This window comes from Acartia tonsa, chromosome 12 (genome assembly GCF_053477335.1).
Source record: "Acartia tonsa isolate MP-2025a chromosome 12, ASM5347733v1, whole genome shotgun sequence".
In the NCBI taxonomy this organism is placed as follows: domain Eukaryota; kingdom Metazoa; phylum Arthropoda; class Copepoda; order Calanoida; family Acartiidae; genus Acartia; species Acartia tonsa.
Genome location: NC_137271.1, coordinates 9,121,028 through 9,142,297, shown reverse-complemented (window position 1 = coordinate 9,142,297; position 21,270 = coordinate 9,121,028). Strand labels below are relative to the sequence as shown.

At 30.5% G+C, this 21,270-nt stretch overlaps 1 protein-coding gene across 6 annotated transcripts in view; it reads left to right on the top strand.

The window, feature by feature from the left end:
- Sh (Potassium voltage-gated channel protein Shaker) overlaps positions 1 to 8,611 on the top strand; it is a 543,641-nt gene extending 535,030 nt beyond the window's left edge. For all 6 annotated transcript variants that reach the window (XM_080179535.1, XM_080179532.1, XM_080179536.1 and 3 more), the window contains 2 exons: positions 3,328 to 3,394; positions 4,705 to 8,611. In XM_080179535.1, coding sequence (XP_080035661.1) covers positions 3,328 to 3,387 — 60 coding nt within the window. In that variant the 3' untranslated portion in view covers positions 3,388 to 3,394; positions 4,705 to 8,611. The remainder of the gene's footprint in view (positions 1 to 3,327; positions 3,395 to 4,704) is intronic.
- The last annotated feature ends 12,659 nt before the right edge of the window (positions 8,612 to 21,270 follow it).

Sequence of the window (21,270 nt, the reverse complement as noted above, 5' to 3'; positions counted from 1 at the left end):
TATGGCATTTCCTACATAATTCATTTATTTCAGAGCTTTTTGTATTTAGAGTACAGCAACAACAACAAATTTAAACTTTTTGGCGGGATTATAAAAACACCAACTTGTTTTCTATCTTGCGGAAATTTATGAAAAGTGGCAAAATTATTAAAAAATGAGAAAAGATGTAATTTATGACTTTGTATAATTTTCCTACTTGTTTGCCACCAGTATTTATAAATGTTTGTAGGGGCGTTAGCAAGGGGGGTATAGGTTTATCAGTTTCTGAAGTTTACTTATAGGTATAGGCTGGTAAGGGTAGTGGGCGTCCCTTGCTTGTTTGTATGTGCTAGCTTAAATTAATGATGTTAATTATGATTAAATAAATTTCAATTTCATTCTAAAATATTTTAAAATTTTAAAACATAACAGAAGAAAAATATAAAAGTATTAAAATATTGATTTTTAAATTAGTTTGAAGTTTTAATTCTTGAGTAATAAGGTTTTGAAATTTGGAAAGGTACTGAAAATGTCTAGTAGAAATAAGGACAAGCCTAAGTTTTTCCAATAAAATTGGGTATCCTTTGTTGAATTATGACACTTAATGTTTATTCAGTTCTTAGCTTAATCTAAAACTGCTAGAGCCTTCTACTTTAACATTTAGGAGCTATATTTTATTGTTATGGTTTTCACCATACTGAAATAAAACAAAAGTAGTTTTAAGTAATAAGGATGAACATTTTTCTACATACCATAGGACCAGTAATCTACTGAAAAGCACAATCTAATTGAATTCCCTATTGCTGAATTTCAGAATTGTCAACTAGAATATCGAACAGAAACTATAAAGTAATCAATCTGATTACAGGGATAGGGATATGCAGTCTTCAAAACAAATAGTAGAACAAAAATAAATCTACAGTCAGATGAGATACTTTTAGACTTCTGGATTTTAAAATTAATGAAAGAATGATATTCATTAGATATATACAAATTAAATAAGTGACTGAATTCTATCAAACTTCTCAAATTTTTGTCTTTCATGTTCTATTATTTGTTCTCTAGAAAACTTGTCTCTATCTCTGGTTTATTATAGTTCTTTTTAAAGTGTTACCAATGTATATATTTAAACAACACTGTTTTTTATTCATTTTAAAATAAGTTTCACAAAAGCAATGAAAAAGGAAAAAGAGTTATATCATTAATTTTATTGCTCAAATATCACTTATTAGTGTATAGTACAACTTTAGAATTGTTACAGGTTATCTGTTTAATGAGTTTATCTTAAAGAATTTCAAGACAGCTTTTAATAGTTTTTAAGTTACTTATTCAACAAAGAGACTTACTTCACACAAATTTTGTTTTAGAAATGTTATAATAAATATAAAATCCCCCCAAAATAAGGAAGATTCATTTTTCCTTAACTAGTTTCTTTAAGGATCTTTAAAGGGTCATACCATATTATAGAATATTTTTAAAAATATTATTTTAATAAAAAGTTTATTAGTTTTTGGTTGTACCATGTCCTGTCCCAAACTGTGAGTATTCACTAAATAGGTATGTTCTACAACATTGAGGTTAAAGGATGTTCTAATCAAATGCTTTGCTAGCCAGAAAATATACATATCAAAACAATTTCAATAATAATATTCTTAACAAAGGGATAACACAGTGTACAATTTGTTAGATTTGAATGGAATATTACTGTTTGATTATTTTAAATGTTATTAATAGCCAAATATTTTTTTTGCTACTCTTTATGTGAAATCATGTTTTGCAACTAGAGTCTTTAATGATTTAGAGAGAAAAAAAATATTCTTAGATATTTTGCTTTGTTAGGCTTTAATAGGTTTGGTCAAAAAGGGTAAATTTTCAATTGGTAATTGGTCTATCTTTTCTATAAGCAAAGCAGGTTGATTTGATTCCTTAAACATAAATAACTATTGAGAAAAAGGCACTTATTTTAAGTAATTAAAGTAGGTTAAACATATTCTAATTATAAAAATCCACAAAAATAATGCTTTTAATAGATAAGAATAACTAAGGATATTTTTCATAATTTTACTTACAAATAATTTATCATAAAAATTTAGTTATTTATTTGTTAATAAAGTCTAAGTATTACAAAAAAATTTGGCATTAGTAAACTTTAATAGGATCATCAATATTTTCTTTCTGTGTATTTTTTTGATTCTTAACATTGCAAAACAAGTTTTAAAAAATAACAGAAATATCGTGAAAATGGCAGAAAAGTTTAAGAAAATTTTTTAGGTGCCATAACCTGTCCCTGACATAATTAACTAGGTACAAAAACAATACATTAGGATAAATACATAAATAAATAAAGAACAAAAGGTATGTAAATGGTAAATCTCTTGTTAGAGATTATTTTTACTGCTGCACACACAACTCTTTTTTTATCTGCATAACTAAGTATTGTAATCTTCACTTTTTCAAGCTTTATTATGCACTAGTTTTGCAAGCTAAAGATGTAACATAAATATTCAGGAAAACCAACAAAAACATTTGGTAACAATCATATAATTTTGTTTTAAATAGACAATAGTTACAGAATATACTATTTGAATAATTATGATACATCTTTTCTTTTTTCAAACACAGGTTTCGATCAAACTTTGATATTAAAATTCATCTTTATGCAATTTTTATATAATTTTTATATTATTTGACTCAAGTAATTTCATTAAAAAATTTTATATCAACAGTCATAAAAAGTATAAAGAACTTTTTACTCAACTTATTCACTCTAATGCTTTTATATTATCTGCGTGAATTTGAATGCTTTTCAAAAATTAATTAGATTTTAAAAATTATTTATATAATGCTTTGGCTTTGATTTGCATTATTTTTATATTTTTTTAAGAGTTTGATGAGAAAAGGTAAATTAGAACACAGTAATAGTGTCTGACTGATTATGACGTAACAAAAAAAATTAGCCAATGAGAGGCCACTATAAATTTTACCATTGGTCATTACGGCCTCTCATTGGCTAATTTTTTTTTGTTATGTCATAATCAGTCAGACACTATTACTGTGTTCGGTAAATTATCAAAAATTGTTATTTTTACAATTAATTATTAAACACTTTACTGATGTCTAAATGAATTAATTTTCTTCTAAATGATTGAAGGATTTATAACAGTTTCACAATACATTTTACCTTGTTGGTTGATCAATTTTAAAACTAAAAGAAATTTTGTAATATCTAAGCCCTCAACCAGATTTTATCTACTGCTTTGACTCTCTCTCTGAAAAAATCAGTTTAGCATATAACTTCATGGAAAACGGTAAAAAAGATAATAATATATAATAGAATTTTATTTTAAGGCCAACTGTAACTCAAGACACAACAATATCAATGCAGTCAGTATAGAAACAGATGTCTGACAAAATGGTAAGTATAACTCAGCTATAATATACAGCATGACCCTCGAAAAAGTATTTTTAAGCATCTGCAGCCCATATTTCTCAATGAATTATCAAAAAATGTATATGTCCTTGTTCTCTGTAGATTTCCACATAAGTAGATATAAAAATATTTTTTTACATCAATTAACAGCTGAGATTTTTAGAGCCAAAGTTTTGAAAAAGTTACTGAGGAAAAAGTAACTTTTCAAGAAAAATGTTTTTTTAAAGTGAAATGACGTGTTTTCCTCATAATTTCAATACTTTTTATAAAACTTATATAAAGATGTTTCCAAGAAATTTATTTCATGCTGAAAGCACTTTTTTCACTTGCTCTAAAAGGCATTTTTAGATTAGTGTAAATTGCAAAAACACCCTTACAGAAAGAAATCCTATAAAAATTAGTAGCAAATTGAAAGTTTACATAAACAGAAATCAAACACTTTTTATTTTATCAAAATAAGTTAAAAAACCAAAAAGTTACAGCTACAAACTTTTATTAAACATTTAACAATTTAAATGATTTTTATGTGTCTTAGATTAATTTGATGAGTGGGCGTGAATTTATTGGTAAAGGTGGTGCTAATCTTCCGGTAATGAGCATAAATTGGGGAGGGGTTTATTTAAGGTCATATTAATAAGTGGGAGATATTATAAGATTTGAGGGAAAATGGTTATAAGAAAAATGTATTCAGTAAAATTTGAAAAGTAGTTTTTTATATGTAAAAGTAACGTTTTTTAATGCAATAAAAAATGTATCAATTGTAAACTTGCTCTTCTTTCTTATTTGTTTTTTAACTGGTTGATAAAAATTAATATACTAATAAAAACTAAGAAATATTTAGCATTATCCAGTTTCTCAAGCACTTTTTCCAAACTTTGGCTTTAAAAATCTCGGCTGTTAATTGATGTAAAAAAAAATATTTTGATATCCTTTGATGTAGAAAATTATAGAAAACAAGTACATATGAATCTTTTAATATTTTATTGAGAAATATAGGCTGCAGATGCTTAAAAATACTTTTTCGAGGGTCATGCTGTAGCAAAACTGACAGTTAGGAATTTATTGTTTAAATTTACACTAATCTAAATGAATTTAAATATGGTGTATTATATTGTTTTACATTTTGGAATTAAACTAAATTTAGATTTTTAGATCATCATTAAAAGGATTTTGTTTTTAAGTTTATATCATTTACCCTCAATATTTATTTTTTGTATAACTATATTTTTTAGATGACATATCAAACACTTTACTAAAGTCTTACTGGCTCTAATTAATTAGATTTTCTATTTCAGGTCACATTAATGATCGTGCTGAATTAGAGAATAACTAAAATTTAGAGAGAGAAACAGAAAGACCTTGCTAGATGTACCAAAACTATATAAACCCTCTTGTCCCAATAAATAAATGTGTGTCTGTTTGTGAAAGCATTTGTGCACACTTGCTTCTAGCTGTTGGCCATCTAACTGACAGCCTTTAAGTCTGCACAGCTTACACAAACAACTGTAGCTGTTGAATGTTTAGAAAAAAAATATGGTTCATCTTGTGGATGAAAATTGTACTAAATATAACAAAAATTATAAATAAAGAAAAAATATAAATAAAAATACCATCTGCTCTGTAAAGTGCTGCTCTGAAACTGCTCAAATTAATTCTAACAGAGCTTATTTATTTTGGTATAGAAGACAAATTAACATGGTAAATATAATTTCCTGATGACTGGAATATTTTTTCCTGGCGCTTGTCTGCCGGGATTATTGAAAATCCACTTAATGATCATGTAATGATATTCCAGGACTCGGAGTGTATTAATAAAATATAAATGACAAAAGCTAAATAAAAACTTTGTGTATTTCTAAACTTGATGATCAAGATATCTTGTGTATGAATGAAAATAAATAAACAAAATCCTTTCTTTCATAACCTCACACAAATATTTTCAGAAAAGAAAGGAGATATTATCAATTAGATTAAAGAAAAACAATTTTTGAAAACATTAATAGATAAATCATGTGAAAGGTCTGTTATAAGTTAAAGTATAATTTGTAAAAAAAAAGAACTATATTTCCAATATAACCTTTGTGATAACAAATAAAATAACTGGATATTTTTGCTTAGATTTCTGAGGTCAAAATTAAAATATTAAAGCAAAATAAAAAAGCTATATTTAAAATATTTCAAACAGCGTATTTTTATTCATAGCTTATTTATGTCTTGTTAGTAAAGTATTTTTATCTTGAAATAAAATTATGATAATGTTTGTTATAAAATGCTTTGTCTCAGAAATCTCAAGCAATTTATATGGAGTGTCAAGATAGGGATCTACCAAATGAAAATTTATTCTGAAACCATTTTTTTTTTGCTTAAATCTAACAAAATGATAAAATATAGCTTTAAATTGATGCTTTTCATTATAGTCCAATGAATCTTTTGGCTTTGGTTTCAGTATAGGTATTTTTAAGGTAGATTCTTTATGTGTACTAATATTTCTAAGAAATACTGTCCATTCTAGCAGTCACTTGTTTATACAGAGAATATTATCTTAATATAAAAATAAAAGAAAATAACAAAATAAAGGTCCTCCCAAAATAATCTATCAAAAAATAAATCTTTAAAATGTGGATTGTACTGAAATAAAAATAGAGGTATATTTTACATTTTTTATTCTCTAGGTTTTTCTTTCATAATTCAGTTAGTTTGCTAATGAAATAAAAAAAGATAATTACTAAGCTTTTATCCACTATGTGTTGTTTTATAACAGGCAATATATAGGCATAAAATAAATTTTATATAAAGCACAAGTTTTGTGTCGGCACAAATATAGAATTTTAGAACAACATATTATAATAAAAAGACTTTCAGTTTATTTTTGATGTGTGTTACATGGTTTGAAAATGTTTATTAAAATTTTGGGAATAGATTTATATTATCTGAATTAGTTTTATAAAAAATTATTAAAGAAAGGGAGTCTGCACAATAAAAGCAAGCACTACTTGAAAATGCTTCAAATTACCTCAAAAAATTTAAGATTATGATTTACCTATGTATTATCAGATTAGATTTATTGTATTAAATTAAGTGAAATTATTAAAATTCAGTAGAAAATAATCCCTTTTGTTTAATTTCACTTCATGTAGCAATTTTTATTAATTCTGTAAACTACTATAAAATTTATCAAATATTATCTACAAAATTATATTTGATACTTACTTTGTTTTTATATTTTTTACAGTGTGTATAGAAATAGCTCTACATGGTATTATTATTTTGTCAGATTTATCATTATTTTCCCCTCTCTTATCTTTTAAACAAATGAATTTATTTTTCTAAACCAACCTAGGAAGCAAACAAAGAATTAAAATTAAGAGAAAACCAATAATTTGCCTTAGTTGTGATTGTTTGAAAGGCTTAAAATGTACAATTTTTGTTGATTTTTTTTTTATAGAATTCTTATTATATATTATATATGATTACCCCGGTTATATGAAACTTATAATTTGTATATGATCCCTTTTTAAGTATGTAAATATGTATATTATGCATATCTATATAGAAATTGTGATATTTATTGTTGAATCATTATTTGTTTTTCTTGCTGCTATTTTTGTTTTATTTTTATTGTTAAATTCAGAGCATAAAATTTTATTTCATTTTTTTCTTTTAATTGTTACAAAAAAAACTATTTTAATTTCAGTTGAAGCAAAAGATATTTTATTTCATTAAATATGATTTTAATTTTAAATTGTACATTTTAAGTGCTGAAACCTGAATCTCTATTTTATATCTCTGATGACAAATGTACAGATCTATAAAAAAAAGACCTAAAATTATTAATTAATTAATTATTATACCCTAGTCAACTGTAAATGGCCTCAAATGGTTAATTAACAAAAGAAAATAAAGGATGATAATTGTTTGCTGCCTTAAAAATGATGCTTTAGAAAAATTATTTAGATTACAATTAATAATTCTAGTTGAAGACTGAATGTTATTTTGCATCTTGCTTAATCATATCAAAATTTCAAGAATGCAATTATTATCTACTTTATTATTCTTTGTTATTATATAACCATAACTAGTGCTTGTAATCTCTATTTAAGGCTTTGCTCAACATTTATAATATTATCGCTTTTTCATACTTCTAGATATTAAGACCATTTTTATTTTGGCTGCTGAACAATTTTTATACTGAAAATCACAATACCAAAAAATCCAAAGTTTTAAGCCTGAAAATTTATTTTATTGCTGAAATGAAATACGAATGCAAAGATTTGTTATTACTAAATTATTCAATAATTGGCTTGAAACAGCAAAGTAATACCATTTGTTTTCTTTTTTTTGAGAAAAAATTAATGTTATTACTAAACTTAGTTTCCTAAATTCAAAAAATTCTTAAAATAAAGATTCATTAAAATTATAATTTTATCTAAAAGATCTTGTTGATTTAATTATAAAGTATATCTCATGTATTTTTAAAATATATAGTCTATAGAAAAAGATTTAGTAATATCATTTATTTTTCTCACAGAAAGAAAATGTTTCACTCAAATTTCACTGCCCAAAAACCCTAACCAAACAACCCACCCCTTTTTTTTTAAAGCAAATTCTATTTATTTTTTTCTGAATGATTTTCATACTAATCCTTTCTGAGAGCTTTGTAGAATTGCCATGATTAAAAAATTAAAATTTGGTCTCTTTATCATTATTATTATGATTATAATTATTATATATTTGAGAATATCATCAATTAAAACCCTAAAAAGAGGGAATTTCTTTGCGAAATTCTGTAAAGTTGGGTGTTGAGTTGTAATCAATTGCTGTTATTAAGTCAAACTGTACTAAATTATGGACCATTTCATATATATACATTTGGTTATAATTAAGAAAACTTTGACTTAATAAGAACATTTGACTTCTAATCGTCAACAAACTTTAGGAAATTACGTGAAAAAATGTCCCTCTTATTTAATTTTTTTTACACAAAATCAAGGATCCTTTTTCTAGAGTGGTTGCTGAAACCAACGTTTTTTTTCCTCACATATCCTAGAACAAGATAGGAGGGATTTTAACTGATGACATTTTCCCGCCGATTTTTCGTGTTTATCTAGAAGACGACCTCTATTGGACTATTTGGTAAATCTCGCAGCTGTATATGACAATCCATGCCAAGTAAACATCAATCAATAAATTGTGCAAAAAAAATCTGTATTTTTTGTTTCATAAGCAAAGCTGTTTTATTTGTTGGGTGTACTTTAGTCTGGCTTTGAAACCGTTTAATATCTACTGGATTGGAACCGCTTCTTTGTCACAGTGAAAAATCACTCAGAGCTTCGTAATAGAGACAATTTTCCACCAATATTATAATAAAAATCACAAGATTAATACCTGTTTTGTTAAACCGGGCCTCGGACCAAATAAAACTGATCAATTATTTTCTTTATTTTAATATCCGCGTAAAGCTGACTATAATACGATGCGATAAAAATTAAAATATTATTAGTTCCTATCAATACTGCGGGTATAGTCCCTTTCGTGGCAATTTAAGGGGCGATTTTTCGTATTTTTCACATTAGTTTTTCTCCTATTTCTAGCCCCTGTGGGGGGCTCTAACCTTGCGAGGCCATCACCTAACCCAATATAACCTAACCTAAAATAACCTATGAAAAGCCATTTTAAAAATACGACGAATCGCTGCTGCTATATATTACTTTTCCTCACTAGCCTCCTTTGGACTCCATGGTTTTGTAATCTTAATTTTTTTAAGTTGGATTTATTAAACAGTATGGTGCTCTTAATCCTTTTATGTAAAGTAGTAAGCTAGGGATGTAGCAGCTAGTGTTAGGATATAATAATTGTTAATTCTATTGGTGTTATTAAAAGCGAAGCTTTTCTATAATTAGGGTCGGTCCGTCCGAGATAGATAGCTTTTATTCGTTAATTTAGGCATGTTAGAATTGTCCTATCGATTTCAAACTTAGCATGATGATTCCTGTAGTAGTTAGGTACGAGTTAGAAAGCGAAGCAACTCCATAATCATTACCAGAACGTCCGTACGGCCATTTTAAACATGTTGATTTTTCTACTTTTTTAACAACAAAATTTTATGTGATCTAATAATCCGTTTGGTCTGGTTTTTGGTATATTGATTCCTGGGACAACAAAGAACAATATTGTAAGCGAAGCAACTCTATAATCAAGTTCTAAAAATGTAAGTATGTCCATAAACATTATTCTGTATCAAGCAGTTTTCCAACAAATTTACTTACAATTTTGCTTCGACTCTTATACTTTATATTCTGATTATTCAGTTTAGACACTATACAAATGTTAATGTCCGTTTGTACTACCGTTTCAGTGCTTCGCTTTTATGGATGTTGTCATCCTTGTTTTATTTGTTATTAATGCACCCCGACATTATTTTACATTGAGACGTGATTTTTTTAATAATGTAATAGACACCATGATTTTATCAAGAACTATTTAAAATCAAAATAATTTCCACTATTTGAAAATATTTATAAATTTCAGCAAAAGTCGTTATATCCGTTTTTCAAAAAATTTTACCATTTGTCCGTGCTCCTCCAACCCTCGAAAAAAGAAAAAAAGTCTGTTTTAGATAAATTAAATGCCTTTTAAGGAACAATGGACGATAACTTAAACACACAAACTTTTAAAGCAACGAATGAGAGAATGTTTTTATTAAAAATTTTGGTATCAGTTTAAAATCTATTGTCCCCTCCCTTCCCTAATGTCTTAATTTGACTCCAGCATGGTATGATTAGTTGCAGGGTGATCTAAAAGAATAAGACAAAGGCCGATACATTGATGCACATTCCCAATGATGATACAGAAAATTACCCCTTCTGTAGATTATAATTTGTGGTTGAAAATTTTTGATACTCATCTTAATAAACCAACCAATCAAAATTTAATGAAGACCCCTAAGTTGATGAGCCAAAAACGTTATTATAAAACTTTGGGGACTAGTATAATAAACAGCTCAATCCCCCCCCCCCCTCACTAGAGTAGTTGTGTGGGTGTGCCTGGTAATTAAAGTTAAAAAGAAACTTTTATTAACTTTAATCCCACATCTAAATCTAATTACTGAGAAACAAGCATGTCAATTCACATCGACGACACAACTATGAAAAACAATGAAAAAGATGATTCAATAGTTTGTAGTCAATGACCTTACGATGCTTTCACCTAAATAACTTGTTAAGCACTGATAACCCCACACAGCAACAACGAAATTAATTTATTATATTTATTAAATATTATTTAGATTTATTTCGCTTGTCGGCTACACCTTATTCCTGACCCGCATCCCTTTTTTTGAAATAAATTAAAAATAAGGGGGATGGGGGGTAAGTTTTTGTTTAATTGTTTACTTGGGTATAGTCCTTTCCACGACATCCCTCCATAAGGAGCGATTCTTCGTATTTTTCACAGTAGCTCTAGGGGCGTAGCCGCTACTTTAGATCAGGTTAAGTTAAAGTGCCTACTGCAGGGGCTAGGCATAGAAAAATAAACTCCTTTTTTATTTAAAAACTAGCGGCTACGCCCCTAGAGTCCATCTTACTAATTTTCTAGGCATTATTGATTATAGGGTATCTTTCCTGTAAAAAAAATAAATCAAAACAAACATGACTTTCCTTTTAAAAACTTTTATTAGACAAAAATAACTACTTTTTACTTTAAAAGTTCTTATTTGTTACTGAATTTGTTGTATAATTTTAAGAAGTAAATAAATAAATAAGACTAATGGATAACATTATATTGAACTGGGCAAAGAAACCGTAACACTTTATATTTGTTTAAAAATCGGCTACCGAGTCCTAGTTTAAATATGAGTAAGATAATAGTTATATATCGCATCGTATTATAGACAGCTTTCTGTGAATATTAAAATGTAAAACTAATTAAATGAAAAAGATTAAAACCAGTTTTGTTAGAAAAACTGGTATTAATAATTATATGATTTTTAAAAATATTAGTAGAATAATGCCTGTAATACAATGCTATACATAATTTTTCAGTATAACTAAGAACCGGATCTATACCAGCGGATATAAATCGGTTTCGAAGCCATATTGGAAAAACTAATACTCCTCAACAACTTGGTGTTTGTTTATATTTTTAGAGAGAGAGAGAGAGAGAGAGAGGGAGTGGGGGGGGACAATGGACTGTTTACTGCACTAGTCCCCAAAGTTCTATAATAACATTTTCTTATTCTTTGGGGACTTTAATTGAATTTTGATTGATTTGTTAATTAAGTTGAAAATCCAAACGTTTTAACCACTAATTTTAATATACAAAAGGGATAATTTTGTACATCATCATTAGGGATGTACAACAATTTATTGGCCATTGACTTATCCCTTTAGATCCCTGATTTCTTCTTCTGTTAATAGTTATGTGTATCTAATTACTAATGTTGCTTTTCTAAGAGAAGTCTAATTATATAAATATGCAGGGAATAAGAGATATGTAAGTGTTTTTTAATTCAGTTTCGTCCATTTGTTGTTGTTATTTAATCAACATATATATACCTAATGCCAATACTAGAAAAGTTATTTATCCCATAAAATTATAGACAGCTTTCTGCTGATATTAAAATGATCATAAGATTTAATCTTATGATTTTTCATTTTAATAACAACGTAAAGCTGTTTATAATACAATGCAATAAATAACTATTCAAAGATTAATTCCACGTAAAATGTTGATATCTTTTTGTGTATAGTATCTCTTTACCCTCTCATTCCAGATACAAACATTTTCTATAAAAAAAAAACTAATAAGGTGGAATTTTCTGTAGAAATTATTCCAAGAAATCTATGACTGTCCTGTTATATAAAGGAGTAAGGTTGTTTTTCCGTGAAAGCCTAAAGTTTCAGAAAAAAAGGAAGGATGATAGCAGAAGTGGTAAAGGACCCCCCCCCCCCAAATGAACCTATTGAGTTCTTCATTTTAGATAAGCTTCAAATATGTCCCAGGATGGTTTTAGGCTATTTGTCTGTCCTTCATTAGCCCTTAGAATACAGGGCCCCTAGATGATAGGAGAGAAGCCAATAGTTTTAGATTTTTTATTCTTCAAAGTATCATGTCTTTTTATTTAGAACCAACTGAAGATTTGAATTAGAATTAAACCATGAAACACTGTGTTTATCACTCTGTATTATATTAATTAGTGATAGTTTTGGTTTGCTTGTTAAGATCTTGCGAACCACTAAAGCATTTCTTCATTTTAGAGAAGCTTATTATAGATGCTTGAATATGGTTTAAGGCTATATTTATCTGTTTTAACGAATATTGTTCCTTGTCCCAGTTTTGTTATCCCTAATTGACACTTATTTAGTTATTTACTCTTTAGGATTATATTTCTTAGTCAGGGAGGGAGAGGACATTGGGCTGTTTATTACACTAGTCCCCAAAGTTTTATAATAACGTTTTCCTATTTGTTGGCTTAATAACTTTAGAGACTTTTATTGAATTTTGATTGGTTTATAGAGGTGAGTGGCCAAACGTTTCAACTCTTATTGTAAGCTACAAGAGTAAATTTTGTATATAATCATTGGGGATGTTAATCAATTTGTCGGCTGTTGTCTTATACCTTTAGATCCCTGATTTCTTAGTCAGAGAGATATTTTTTGTAGGGAGCCTTCTCTATAAGTAACATAACCTTGCGGAGCAATCAATATCATTTAAATAACCTATCAAAAGCTCCTGTGAAAAAACTAATCTGATATAATCTAGATCCAATGATGCATAGGGAAAAAGCTTCACTGAAGAAAAAACGCAGAAGTCTTTTTGCGCATTTATGTTCACTGCGAGTTAAATGTGCATTATTGAATAATGACTATTTCAGATTATTTGTCGGCCTTCTTTGGAGTCGCAGAAACATGTTTTTTCTTCAGGTGTAATTTCTCTGGTTCCCAATTACAAGAATATTAGTTGACAGATACTCGGTAGACTGAGATTGTACACAGCAAGTTTAAAAAGTACATAACAAATGGTCAAGTAACTTATATGAGCTAATATATAATTAAACACTTTGACATCTAGCTTTGACTAGCATTAAACAATACACTGTGGGCTAGAATTGAATCAAGACAAAAGTAAGTGCCGAGCCCTGGGACCTATGTATGGTGATTCCAGGTAAAACCAAAATATTTTAGCGGGGGCTTTTTGAGAAAATTAGATTTGAAAATTTCAAATTCAATTTTCACCCCCTAGGAGTTGCCGCATAATCATGACAAGAAAAGCAAATATTATTTATTTTACATTTTGAACAACTTTGCTTTTATAAAATCTTTCATAAAACCTCTCTATATATGATTTATTTTGGGCTGAATTTTCGTGACCTTTGCAAAGCAAGTGATAAAAATGGCCATTAATTAACTCCCTCCAGCAGTGGTTTTATGAAGAACTTTATAAAAGCAAAGTTGTTCAAAATGTAAAATAAATAATATTTGCTTTTCTTGTCATGATTATGCGGCAACTCCCAGGGGGTGAAAATTGAATTAGAAATTTTCAAATCTAATTTTCTCAAAAAGCCCCCGCTGAAATATTTTTGTTTTACCTGGAATCATAATGGTTTTATGTCTATTTTCACCATACATAGGTCCCAGGGCTCGGCACTTACTTTTGTCTTGATACAATTCTAGCCCACAGTGAATACATATGTAAAACTTAATCTAACCTCAGTCGCTTTGCCCCTAGCATCTATAGAAGGCAAAACAAGGAGGCTGTAAAGTATATAGCCTAAGTCATCCCAAGACTTTTATAAATAAATAAAATAGCTTAAAACCCTCCTCGCAAAGCATCCTGAAAAAAAGTAGTTCTTGAAATCTTTAAATCTAGATCATAAAACCTTACTACTTTATTTGATACTAGTTACTTCGCACCAAGCCTAGCCTCCAGGAAAATAATCTAAAACCACCAAACATACTTTATAAGTTTTCTTAAATATTACAACCAGTATTTTCTGAGAGAATAAAAAAACGGATCAACTGCAGTTCACGGTAAAAAATTCCTGGTAACGAATATTTCCAAAAATCTATGAATTTTAAAGGCTGCAAGCTGCCAAAAGGCTGAGCGTACAGATCATACCCGCACGCCATTTTAAGCGACATAAGAAGGCCTACAAATAATCTGAATAGCAAAGATCCAATGATGCACAGGGAAAGCTTCACTGAAGAAAAAACGTGTAAAAAAGGTCTTTTTCGCGCATTTCTCTGCAATGCGAGATAATTATGCATTATTGATTTATGGCTATTCCAGATTATCTGTAGGCCTTCTTATGCCGCTTAAAAAGTGTGCTGGCTTGACAGTACTTTCAGCCGTTTGGCAGCTAGTAGCCTTTAAAATTCATATTTACCGTGAACTGCAGTTGATCCGAAAAAACCTTTCTACTTTTTAAAATAAAGAGGATACAAAAATACCTATTCTTCATAACATTGTAATCAAAGTAAAATAATAGAGGGGGCACGAGCTATTTGCAACTCTGCCCTCGGGATGAGGACTCTGTGCCGACTTCTCATTAGGCTTTGAATATCAGTTAATGACGTCGGAAATATAAACACTGCCAAGTAGCTACAAAAGCAATTTTATAGCAGACAAAAAAGGTCCCCACCACTTGAGGTAGTTGTCTAGTTTGTACATTTATTACATTGCATTGTATGTAGTAACTTAAATGTTAGTCTGTCCTTTTTATTATGTTTGTATTTCTGAAAGATTGATCCAGTCCCTGTTATTTACACAGAGAGGGGGGACAATGGGCTGTTTATTACACTAGTCCCCAAAGTTTTATAATAACGTTTTCGTATTAGTTGGCTTAAAAACTCTGGGGACTTTCGGTGAATTTGATTGGTTGGTTTATTAAGTTCAGTGTCCAAATGTTTCAACCACTAATTGTAATCCACAGAAGGGTTAACATTGGGGATGTCCATAAATTTACTGGCCATTGTCTTATCCCTTTGGATCCCTGGTTATTTACCTCGAGACCAAATCTAATAAAAATAATTTTTTGGAAAAGAAGAAAAATTATTCTCTTCATTTGGAGAAATGGATCTAATAAAACTGGAATAATCTATTCCAGTGTGGCTTTCAAACCGATTAACATCCACTATATTAGCACCGGTTCTAAGACATACTGAAAACTCTTGTATATTTTGAAAATCAAAAAACTAATCTTGTGATTTTTCATTTCACTTACTATGTCATACTAAAGAATACAAAAACGGTCATCATGTAAAACGTAAATGATATACCCCCTGGAGGTCTCTAGGGGCACTTAAGGGAGAGGGGGGGGGGGGTTAAAGTCGAACCTCTACTTTCAATTGTATTTTCTTTTATAGTAAAAAAATATTTTTTTTAGGGTGGAGAATTTAAGATGCTTTACTTTTTAAGTAAAAAGATATCCTTTTTTTCGGGTGGGGGAATTTAAGATGCTTAATTGTAAAAGAGAACCATATCGGTCCAGTGGTTAGCGACATCTTAAGCTACAGATACAAAAATATCCTGTTACTTTTATATACACTAGCGACTTCGCCCCTAGCCTCTAGGGGCTTTGCCCCAAGAGGTTTGATCAAACCAATTTTTCGTATTTTAGATATAAAAGAAATTTTTTTTTTTAATTTCTTTTTTTGGGGGGGGTAATTTTTTTTTGTTTTTTGGGGGGGGAAGGTAGTCGACCCCACTATTTTAATTTTAGTTTTAAAAAGAATTTTTTTTTTTTTTGGGGGGGGGGTATTTTTCATTTTTTGGGGGGTTGGGGGTGTCCCACCCACCAAGAAAATAGTTATAAACCTTCCCGGGAACGATAAGAAGCTACCCTGTTAAAGAGAACCCGATCGGTTCAGCGGTTAGCGAGATCCTTCGCTACAAACAAACAGACAAACAGAGAAACAAACAGACAGACAGACAGACATCGTTCTACTTTGTATTATAGATATCATCGCTACATATTTTGTCAGGGTGGACAAAATTGAAATGTTTTATCCAGCAATTTTTGTTAATAAGATATATGTTCAGAATAATAATTTGAACAATGATAAATTATTATATTCATATCATCAAACATTCTCCATACAAACTACCAGAGATCTAAAAGGATAAGACAATGGCCAATAAAATTGATGTACTACACTAAATTACCCCTTCTGTAGGTTATAGATAATGGTTGAAACGTTTAGATACTCAACATAATAAACCAACATATTATAGTTATTTCTCGTATTATAAACGGCTTTCCGCGGATATAGAATGTACACCTTGGGGCTAAAAAACTGGTTTTAATCTTATGATTGTACATTTTTATATTCGTAAAAAGCTGGATATAATACGATGCTAGACATAGTTTTTTCTTATGGATGAGAACCGGTTCCTATCCAACGGATTCGAATGAATACGAGAAAAATATAATTAAAGTCCCCAAAGTTGTTATGCCAAATAATGAAATAACTTTATCATTACACTTTTGGGACTAGTGTAATAAACAGCCCATTGATTTCTTCCTCCCTGAGAAACTACACATATTTGAAAATCTGGAGGCTTTCTATCAGGGTTCGGAAGCCGCGCGTAAGCCGCGTGTAAGCCTCAATGATATCTTCATTTTATCACTATAAAACTCAGCTGGATGTATAAAACTGCTCTTTAGCAGACAATCTTTCTTTCGGAAATTTCTTTTTCTGCTCACAAGCAGGTTTAAAACTGAGGCTTATGCGCGGTTGAGGCGCGGCTTCCGAACCCTGCTTTCTATACCTAGTAAGTAACAGGATCTTTGACTGTATGTACGTCTGTCTGTACCTAAGGATCTCGCTAAGCACTGAACCGATATTGTTCTCTTTTACAGGGTAGCTTCTCATAGGGTACCAACCACCCTCCTAAGATAATTCGCCCCTAGAAAAAATTTCCCCCCCCCCCCACTTCCCCAAACAATTTTTTATGATTAAAATTGAAAATAGGGTGGGGGGGGGGGTGGGAATCCCCCCCCAAATTTTTAAAACTTTTTCTTTTCTAATTTTAAATATAAAATTAGGATATCATATTCAACTCCCTCTCCTTAAGAACCCATAGAGATAGTTAAAGATAAAGACTTAGCTTAAGCAATATAGTAATAATAGGGGGAAGGGCTTGGCCCATTAAGAGGCGTAGCCATGCCCGATTAGAGATTCCAGACAAGTTAAGTGTTTAAACTTTTCAACCACTAATTGTAATCTTCTGAAGGGATAATTTTGTGTGTCATTATTGGGAATGTAACGCAATCTATCGACTATTGTCTTATCCCTTTAGATCCCTGGAGGACTAGATTATTGATTCGTAATGACACACATGTCCCAATAAGCATAGCTACGTTATTCAAAATGGCCTTTTACTTTTACACGCGTGTTCTTGAAAGATCAAAGGAATAAGTTGGGTTCCAGAGTTGCTTTTTTAATTAGTATAACAGCTGATTTTCTGTATTCTAAATCCTGTTTCTTACCCGTTATATAATAGAGACAAAAAGTCTTTAGAAATCGGACACAATGTCTGAATTGAAATAATGGAAAAGGCGTAAAGTTTAAAACATTATTTTCTTTACAAATATTTCTATTGAAAAAATAGGATTTAAAGAAGTCTTTGCAATTTCCATTTAAACTTCAGATGGCCTAACACCCCCCCCCCCCCCGGTTTAGAGTTTAAAAGGCAAGATTATGAATAACATATGTATTTATATATTTTCGTATATTTAGTAAGGTCTTTTTATGTTGATATGATCAGTGTCTCTCAAAAATATGATAATCTATTATGTTACATTATATTGCAGATGGTGTTGTTAGACGTACTTATAGTGATACAATTGCAAAGTCAATTTGAATTTATCAAAACACCCCAAAAAAATGTTTAACCCATAGGGGGGGGGGGGGTGTTTGCACCAAAAGATTTTGCTAAACGCTGATATATTTTACTCTACTTTACTTACTTTTAAGCTTCGTATAAGTCTCATAAAAGATTTTTAACTAATTTTATGGAGGAAACCTTCGCTCTCACAAAATAAAAAAATCTACATTTTAGCAAGCTCTTCTATGTTAGCTGTAAGACTTACCTATATTATATATTTGGTTGAAATTTTAAAGGGATAAGACAATGGCCGATAAAAGGTGTACAATGATGATAAACAAAATTAAACCTTTTGAAGTTTACAATTATTAGTTTAAACATTTGGAATTAACTTAATGAACCAAAATTCAATAAAAGTCCACAAGTTGTTAAACCAACAAATAAGAAAATGTTAACTTTGGGTACTAGTGTAATGAACAGCCCAGTGGCCCCTCCCTCCCTGACTAGGTATGCATTAACGGATTAACCATTTTCCATGTCTCTTCCTTTTAATATTTTAGGGTAAAGTCAGAATGCATACGATGTAACTAAATGTTTTTGGTTGTACACTACAGTAAAAAAATAGAGGGAAAAGAACAAATTTCGTGGAACCCTTTGCCGACTTTTAATTAAAAAATCAGCCAATAGCGTCAAAAATATTAACACAGACAAGTCGTTACAAAAGAGCAGAAAGCAATTTGCTAGCAGACGAAAAAGGTCCCCAACATAGGATCTAGGTAGTTGTCTGGGTTATATGATGTTATACATTTATTGATGGCAACATTGATATAGTCTATAACCAACTTATATGGAAATTCTATTAAGTGTACCAATAACAGATATTTTTAGCACAAAAATTTGTATGCCAATCGAACGCTTTACTAAAATCAAACCTACCTTAAATTACCACCTATTCTAAATTTTATTTTTAGAACACTTTGGGCCAAGCCCCTAGCATCTAGGGACTTCAATTTAGAAGATGCAGATAGGGGTTAAAAACAGCTTAAACCATCAAAATACCTAAAATGGAAAATAAATTAACCGTAAACCATCACTAGATCTATGTGATGCGTGCCTAAAATAGAGAACCCTATTGGTTAAATAGTTATTGAGATTTAAATCGTCAGACAAAAACTCCTTTTTTGGAAAATCTTTCTCTGGAGGGGTCAAATATAATTTTTCTAATGTTTTTTTTTTTTTTCTGGGGGGGGGGATATTAGAAGACTGAACTGAATTCTAATTTCTTGTAATAATGATTTACTTGGCATGATGATCTCTAGGGGACTTGGTGTCCCTTAGTGTTCTAGACCTCTTTACGCACCTTGAAACATGACGAACCCCACCCACTTTGAGAAAGACGATTCCAGTGACGTCATATACATTTTGGGAAAGAAGAAGGGAAGGGGGAGGAAAATCTCTTTAAAAGAGATGGGAGAAAAGGGAAGAGATTTTCTTCCCCCCTTCCTTAAACGTATATGACGTCACTGGAATCGTCTTTCTCAAAGTGGGACAGTTTGGGGTTTGTCTGAAACATACTCCGTGCAGTGTAAAGCATCCATTTTACTCCACAAACCATATCTAGAAATCCTAAATGTGCATGGTAATGAGTTGCGACTGTTTAATATGGGTCAGGACATTTCCCATCTCTTACTATTAATATCACGTTCCTGATATAGCAGCAGTGGGTACTCATTTAAACGTATCTAGAATAGGGTTTGGCCGGATATCCGGTTTGGCCGGTAATCCGGCCATTTTAAATATCCGGCCGGTTACCGGATATTGAAACTATCTGGATATTAGATATCTGGCTGATTTTTAATGCCGGATATCCGGTATTTTGCCGGATATCGAGAGTTTTCCAGATATCCGGCCGGATACCGGATATTGAAACTATCCGGATATCTTGTATCCGGTATCTGGCCTAATCTAGAATGACGTAGTGTGATCCAGACTTGAACCTGACAGCAATACGCGGGCTTATTATCTTGAGATGGCCTACCCCTGACCCAAGACACCTACCACCAGCATTTTGTGGTTTCCAAACTTAAACTCTTTAATTTAAATTTGTTTTCCCAGGACAGGAAGAACAAAGTTTAAAACCTTTTCCAGTATGGCTACGAAACCGATGAATATCTGCTGGACTAGAACCGGTTGTCAGTCATACTGAAAAATCATGTATAGCATCGTATTACAGACAATTTTACACGGGTATCAAAATGAAAATAATAAGATAGTTATCAGTTTAGTTAGCCTGGGATTTTGCGATAAATAACTATTCTTTACATTCTGTTAAATATTTCTTAAGATCGGATTTAAAAAAATAAGTTTGCTGTAATTTTTCTTTGGATATATTTATCATCCTACTAGTGATTGCACCCATAGCATCTAAGGGCTCTGTATAAAAATAGTCTAAAACCATCCCAGGACTTATGTGAAGCTATCCTTAAAACGAGAACTCAGTCAGTTTAGTGGTTTTCTTTGTCTTTAATAACAGCAAATAGTTATTTATAAAATAATCTTTCCTGTCCCTACGTTCTGGCAGGGAGGGTGGCTACACCCCACCCCCCTCTCTCTACAGCTAGCCCTTTCTTTATTTCTAAACTAAGTTTGTTTAGAAAAGAATTTGTGTGTTTAGAACGTTTATATAAAACGGGAAAAAAATTAGCTTTACTTTTAAAAATTGGTATTTGGGGGGTTATCAACCTTTTTTCCCCTACTGACCCCCCCTCCCTCGGCACATGGATACCCTCTGAAACTCCCCCATTATTTTCAATTTATCAAGAAAAAATGAGGGGAGGGGTTCGCAGTGCTCGATAGGTACATTGAGGGAAAGCACCTGTTATTTACTAACTTATGTGACCGTCTAACTTACAAAAGGGGGGGGGGGAATGAATCATGCAATCATCCTTACATAAAATTAACAGGATGTCTTTGTGTATCTGATTATCTACACTGAAGAATCTTACTTACTGCTTAACTGATGTTAATCTCATAGG